We start from the raw sequence: 6,719 nt of genomic DNA, 5'->3' as shown, positions 1-6,719 counted from the left end.
GCTGGGGGCGGGGTTGGGGTAGGTGTTGGGGTGGGGTTGGGGGTGGGGTGCTGCAGGAAAGGATGTGCAGGTGACGGGCCCAGGAGGCAGCAGAGGAGCTAGGATGAGGGAGCATCTATGCTTGGCCCGCATTCTCTGGGGCCCAGCACTGGCCATTCAGGCAGATGACGCTTGATCCCATGGGATTACTCAGAGCGCTGCATGACGGCTGGTCCCCCTGGCCCCCCAGTAGCACCCTCCTGACCCTGTAAGATCTGTAATATCCCCTTACACATTTCCAAAGGCCGCTCAGCAGCAGCATCTCCCGCAGGAGAGAAGAACTAGAGGTAAACTTTTAAAGATGTGAAGGAAATGGCAGAGGTGCTCAAATAAAACGTATTACATGACCCATTAAATGATTAACACATGTGATTCTAAAAATGGCATATGGAAAATTACTGCTACAAAACTTATCCTGCCGCTCACCAGTTACAAGATCTTATCACATTTGTTCAGAGTTAATCTTAATTTTCTGTCTTGAAGATTCTTCTTTCATTCATTCATTCATTCATAGAGCCCTGATTATATCTGATTTCTTTCTTTTTTCTTTCTTTTTTTTTTTGCCAGTAAACTTGCTTTATTGCAAGGATAAAGAACAAAACCCTACAAACACCAAGGTAGGAAACAAAAGTTATTTATAATAGAAACACCTTTACCTACTCATTACTCCCAGGGTGCTTCTGATGGAATCAACAAACATCCTTTACTCGAGGGAAAGAAAAGTGTCTTTCTTTTGACTTCCATACACGTTTCAGGCTACCCTAAACTGATCTTTCACTTTAATGATCTCCCTAAATGGTGTCTGTGATCTGGTTTCAAAATGTAGGAGAAGGGATGAGAAGTGTCCCAGACGGAGAGAATGATGAGAAGGTGAAGACAAGGCCCACGCTGAAGAGAATGGATGCAACTGAGGTCCAAACCAGGACCTAACAGAGGCAGCAAGGTCCTCCCCAGTCAACCGGCCTGACAGCGGCCAGGCTTCCTCTCCACCCTCCCCCCGACCCTCAGTTCACTGCATGTGGGCAGCTACTCACGGAGACTGTGGCCTTGGAGGAGGGGGTGGGTGGCTGGAGCTGAGGTGACATGTGAAAACCAAGACAGGTTTTTAGAGAGAAGACTAAATTGTCAAATTCATCACTAAATTATGAAGAGAGCATTGTATGTCACATTTCTACACGTGAAAGTTTTGTTTTTGAGTGACTTCATGCATGTTTAAGGGGCATTCTGTTCCCTACAAATATGTTACCAACATCTACTACATTTCTAGGACTTCAGTGGGTCTCAATGGGAAAAGCATTAAATTGATCATTATGCCCAGGGCTGGCACTAACTAGGTGGGTATACTTTATTTAGCAAGTTGATAACCTCCCCGATTCTTCATTTTCTAATTTTACTTGAAGGTGGCTAGATATGATAATTAGACAACTTCCCATTTAAAATGCTGTGGACAGTACTGGGATCGTATATTATTTGCCTCTACGCGTTAAGCGTTATGTTTTTGGATCATGCTTCCCTTCACATGCCACATTTTGGCCACACTGTCCTTTTGGTTCTGTGAACTCGCCATGCTCCTTTCCACTTTGGGATTCCCACATTTGTTTCCTCTGCCTTGAGCACTCACCCCAAGCCATCACACAGTTGACCCCTTTTCCTCCCTCAGGTGATGGCATTAAGGTCATCTCCTCAGAAATCCACACAATCTAAGTAATCCCACCCTACCTAAGCCAAACTTCCTTTATATTAACTTATTTTATTATCTTGATAACACAATTATCTTAGATTATCTTGTTTATATATTGATATGCTATTCTTCTGAATCCCTAGCACACGTCAGTCCCTGGAATTTAAGCATTCAGTAATTATTCATGTGAAAGAATGAATGCAGGCAACAAATGAATATTTACAATTTATAAGATTTTAAATACACATCAGCAACACAACTACTGCAAAATTATTTGTCTTGGGAAATTGATTCATCCTATATTTCAGACAAAAAAATGAATAAAAGAAGGGACTGCTACTCTCTTTCTTAACACCACAGTTTTTATTAAACAAGCTCTCTAGGACGTTTTTTACCTGAGTCTTCCTAAAGGGCATAATGATGTATAGAAGGAGTAGGTTTCTGTTTCCACAGATAATTGTTTTTCAAGTAGCAAAAAGACTGACTGTGTGGGAGACATTCTATCTTCTGGCTGGTAAAATATTATACGAAAAAAACTGTTGAAAGTTCTGAAGAGTAACTTTCTAATTTTACATGAAAAACAAGCCTGTGATAAAGAAAGTCTGTATAAGAGAGACAAACAAAAACAAGCTATAAATTAGGTCACTAGACTTACAACAATATTTTTGCAAGACGTTTTTATAATTTTTGGCTAGCTTTTAAGCTTGGACTATAAGATGTCCCAGGAGGCTAACTGAGCACAGGAATTTATCCTCTGACAGGGTCAAATGGAATGTCCTTTGCGATCCTGGCTGAGCATTTACCCTCACGCTCAAATGTGGATCATTCCATTTATCTAAATCTATGCTTTCAGTAAGACATCAAGTATTTTATCTTTAATTAGGTAAGGTATTAAACTCCTATTTTCAACTGCACCTATTTCAAGTTATAAAGCTCTACATACATGCATACATACGTTCTCTTGTCTTTATTAAGGAAAAATTCTTTTATTTACCTAAAACGCTCTTTCTTTCTCTCAACTCTGAAGTTATTCTAGAAATTTGGTTCTTGGTGTAAAATACCATGTTTACTCTACCCAGACCATTTATTTTCATGAGAATTTGATTCTTCTTTCAAGCATCATCTTTTGAGATCAATGAAGAATTAAAAGGTATAGGAAAAGCTGGTGTAAGTTAATAGATTTTCTTACAGAGGCCAGAGTCACAGTGGTAACTGGGATTGATGTCAGAAACATAAAATCATAAGGAGCATCTGAAAAAGTACTGATAAAATTAAAAGAAAGACATTGTAATATATTATATAGTAAAAATAAACATAGATAAATCCCAGAATTATTTTTAAAAATACATTTGGCATGCCAATATTTTTTTTTTTTTTTTTTTTTGTGGTACGTGGGCCTCTCACTGTTGTGGCCTCTCCGGTTGCGGAGCACAGGCTCTGGATGCTCAGGCTCATCGGCCATGGCTCACGGGCCCAGCCACTCCACGGCATGTGGGATCTTCCCGGACCGGGGCACGAACCCTTGTCCCCTGCATCAGCAGGCGGACTCTCAACTACTGCGCCACCAGGGAAGCCCATGGCATGCCAAATTTTAAATAGTAATCACTAACTGAAATTAATGTTAGTTTCTCAAAATTATCAGGCAGTTTTCCTACTCTACAGTGACATTCAAATCAAGAAAACCTGGAAAAATAAAAACGGAACCTTGAATGCAAGCAAAGATGCTTCAGTAATAATTTTCACACAAAGCCTCATTCTATGTTGTGCCCCAGTCTAAATGATCTTAACCTGTTACTCACATAAGACGTTATGTAAAATAATGAAACAATGCAGGAAAAAAAAATATGGATCTTTGTCATATTCCACACTCACATTTTAGCAACCTCACAAAATTAAAAACATTGTCCAAATTAAATGTCAGGAGAATTAGTTATTTTACCCAAGTGATAATGTACGTCTTGGAAGGCTTGTTACTAGCTTCAAGGAAACAGAAAACAACTACAAAGCTAAGTTAAAGGCAACTTTATTACAATACTTTTCCAAACTTCAAAATGCATTTATTATTGAATTTAATCTAATATATAATACATTATATTACAAGACAGAAAGCATTTCTGGTCAGATATTTAGCTTGCATGTAAAGCCCAAAACAGAGATTTCTTGGAACAGCAATAATGCATAATAGTTTATATCACTAAGTAAAATATTTCTCTGATGTTGCATAAAGAATCATTCATATTGCAATTTATTTTATGTTCATTTCCCCTGATTTAGAAATAAAGCAAAGCTATCTCTTCTTCAACTTACTAGCTAATACCTAGAAGTTGTCTATATCCTAAACACATCCACCAGCTTAGAAATAATTGCTTTGGTAGAAAACAGGATTTTTAAAACTAACAAAACCAAACGAACACTATTATTTCCCCATTGCAAACAGGGGCAGAATTCTCTTCTTTCCTTTTTTCGGAGCCAAATCTGGGCCCTCCTGCTCTTCAGACAGTTATCCTCAATAGTTTCTGCTTTACAAAAATACCCAAACCTGTAATGAACTCTATTCTAACAAAGTCATTTCTCTTTTATATTGCCTCCTCATATTTGCTTACTTAGAAGCGTTTACAGCCCACTTTGAACATTACGTAATAATGCACTATACAATAAAGTAACCTTGGGAAATGCAGTAACATAAAGGAAGTATTTTCCAAATTAGACAAGGATATTATTTGCTCATCCACCTCTACTTCAACCAACCAACCAGATTCCACTTACAAAAAGAATTCCTTTCCAAGGTTACTCCTATAATAACAATAAAAACAGATGTAAATCCACTGAATCAATCTGGCTCCTTACTTCGCTCTCTCGGTTTAACATTTGTGAGCTACCAACTAGCACAAAACGTGTTCATCCTCCTTGTTTTCACAATGGCAGGAAATGGTTAGAGAAGTATAGAAAAGATTCTGTCTTTCATAAGGCAAATTTAATACGGATTTTGCTATGAAGTTGGCGAAAAAGAAAAAGGGAACGAAAAGGCATGTGCTGGCTGCTCTTGGGGCAAGGCTCATAAATCACTGTACGTTAAGAGCGCGTGCTGAAACTTCATGGTGCCAGTCACGTAATTTTGTGTATTTGGGACTAAAGACGTGAAGGGGTGTCTTTTCCCTGCGGAAATAAAAAGAAAAGAAAGAAGAAAAGAGAGTGATAGAAGAGTCACAAGAAAGAGAAAGAAAAGGTTTCTACACTTAGATCACCATGCAGAAAACGTGCCTTCCAAAAGCTTAATTTCACAGAGCTGTTTTGTTTAACAGCGAAGATTTCAAGGGTAGAGCATGTTTAGAAGTACAGAAATTAATCTATAGAGCCCTCTTGGAAACGTCCATTTTTTTTCCCCAAACAAAGCGACTGCAAGACAACACATGAACTCATTCACAAACATCTGTAGTGTTAGCAAAGCGCCCCCAGATATACCCTTCTGCCCACTCACTTCAATACTGAAGAAAACAAGCCGCAGACAAAAAATTCAGACAGCATCAACTAATTTAAAAATCTGTAAGTTGTACATTTCAGTCCCATAAAAGGCACCAAAGTTAAGCTTAGCTCCTAGGTGCAAAGACAAAATGCCATACCATTCACTTGAAAAGGTGAAAAAACACAAATTGAGACCATTCATAAAAGGAAAGCATTCAATTTACCAAAAGAAAGGACAACTTACTTTGCCTTCTTTGTATTATCAGTTTCAGATTCTTTCACTGAAATAAAATAAGCAATATCCAATGTCAGTTTGCTGTTTTTTAACTTTAAAATCACTTAAGCAATTACCTGTATCGATTAATACCAAATGGTCAAGTTACACAGAGCCGCTAAAAAAGTTCCTTATCACGTTGGCATTGGCTACACGCTATAGTCAGTACTATGACTACTACTACTGCTACACTTTTCAATATAACTCTCCTGGGCTGGTTGCTTATTTACAGCACCACTATGCATGGCATAATTTAAAAGCAAACTGTCTCAGGAAAATTACTATTTTCCAATAACTGTCCATCAGTCTAAATGCCACTCTCTGTGGCAGAGAAAAATTCATCCATTAGAATCCCTAGGTATTCACTTACTACGTTCAGTCCCAGTGATCTGGGCGAGGATTCGGAAAGAGCGAGACTGAGTCGTTCCAGTCCTTGGACGCCAGTCTTCAGTATCTTCAATCAGTCTCTTCTTACTGGCGTCACTGTGAGTAGGTATGTGATAAAACTCTGTATAACGATCCATAATGTGTTTTCTTGGTGGGCTAGGGTTCAAAAGGAAAAAAAAGGATTAAAATATTTATAATTATGTTAAGGACAAAATATCTTCTCCCATTATTATTTATAATTTATACATTTAATCCTCAACGTTCCTTTTGTGTATTTTGCTTTTTCAAGTATACTCAGCAACAATTTTTCTTAAAAAAAGAAAGCATCCTTCTAAAATAGAGTAGACTAGGTTATTTTTTTAAATTAGTTTAAAAAAAGGTACTTATATGCTAATATAAAATAATAGTATAGATGGCTATTCAACAGAAAGGTTACCGTTTGGGTAGGATTTTCCTTTTAATTGACAGAAGAAGGCAGCAGAAGAGAGATTTCAACATGAAGAAAAGGAAAAGAAAAGAATAAGAAAAGAAGGAAAATAACAAGAAATTGCAAAGTCCACAGTAATTAAAATCAAACAATTCAAAATTACTGGTATTGTTCATCTTATGGCTAACGAAGCAGATATGGACTACATCCACAACCACTGTTAAATACCTGTATGCTGCTAAAATATGTTGGCTTTCACAAAATTAAATGATCATTTCTTCACCGGGCCCAGGAGCCATGAATGGTTTAGTACAGGCTACACCAACAATTCCAAACACAATTTTGAAAAGGGTCAGAACTTACTTTCTACAGTATTCTCATTTATGTGTACAGATATCCCTAACCCTAAATAAAGTTGGGTGCAGAACCACCGCTGTAAAGAGCTGTGG

At 37.7% G+C, this 6,719-nt stretch overlaps 1 protein-coding gene across 5 annotated transcripts in view; it reads right to left on the bottom strand.

Annotated features, from left to right (window-relative positions):
- PDLIM5 (PDZ and LIM domain 5) overlaps positions 1-6,719 on the bottom strand; it is a 223,469-nt gene that overhangs the window by 80,329 nt on the left and 136,421 nt on the right. For 2 of the 5 annotated variants that reach the window (XM_007450029.1, XM_007450028.1), the window contains exons 7-10: positions 6,280-6,297; positions 5,827-5,999; positions 5,427-5,463; positions 4,579-4,876 (exon numbers count right to left, since the gene is read on the bottom strand). In XM_007450029.1, coding sequence (XP_007450091.1) covers positions 4,783-4,876; positions 5,427-5,463; positions 5,827-5,999; positions 6,280-6,297 — 322 coding nt within the window. In that variant the 3' untranslated portion in view covers positions 4,579-4,782. Of the gene's footprint in view, positions 1-3,727; positions 4,877-5,422; positions 5,464-5,826; positions 6,000-6,279; positions 6,298-6,719 lie in introns of those variants that run through there. The other 3 variants (XM_007450027.1, XM_007450026.1, XR_456946.1) reach the window with 3 other exon arrangements.

Source organism: Lipotes vexillifer, unplaced genomic scaffold (assembly GCF_000442215.2).
Source record: "Lipotes vexillifer unplaced genomic scaffold, Lipotes_vexillifer_v1.1 scaffold178, whole genome shotgun sequence".
In the NCBI taxonomy this organism is placed as follows: Eukaryota; Metazoa; Chordata; class Mammalia; order Artiodactyla; family Lipotidae; genus Lipotes; species Lipotes vexillifer.
Note: the sequence above shows the minus strand (reverse complement) of the source record. Positions and strands in the feature narration are given on the sequence as shown.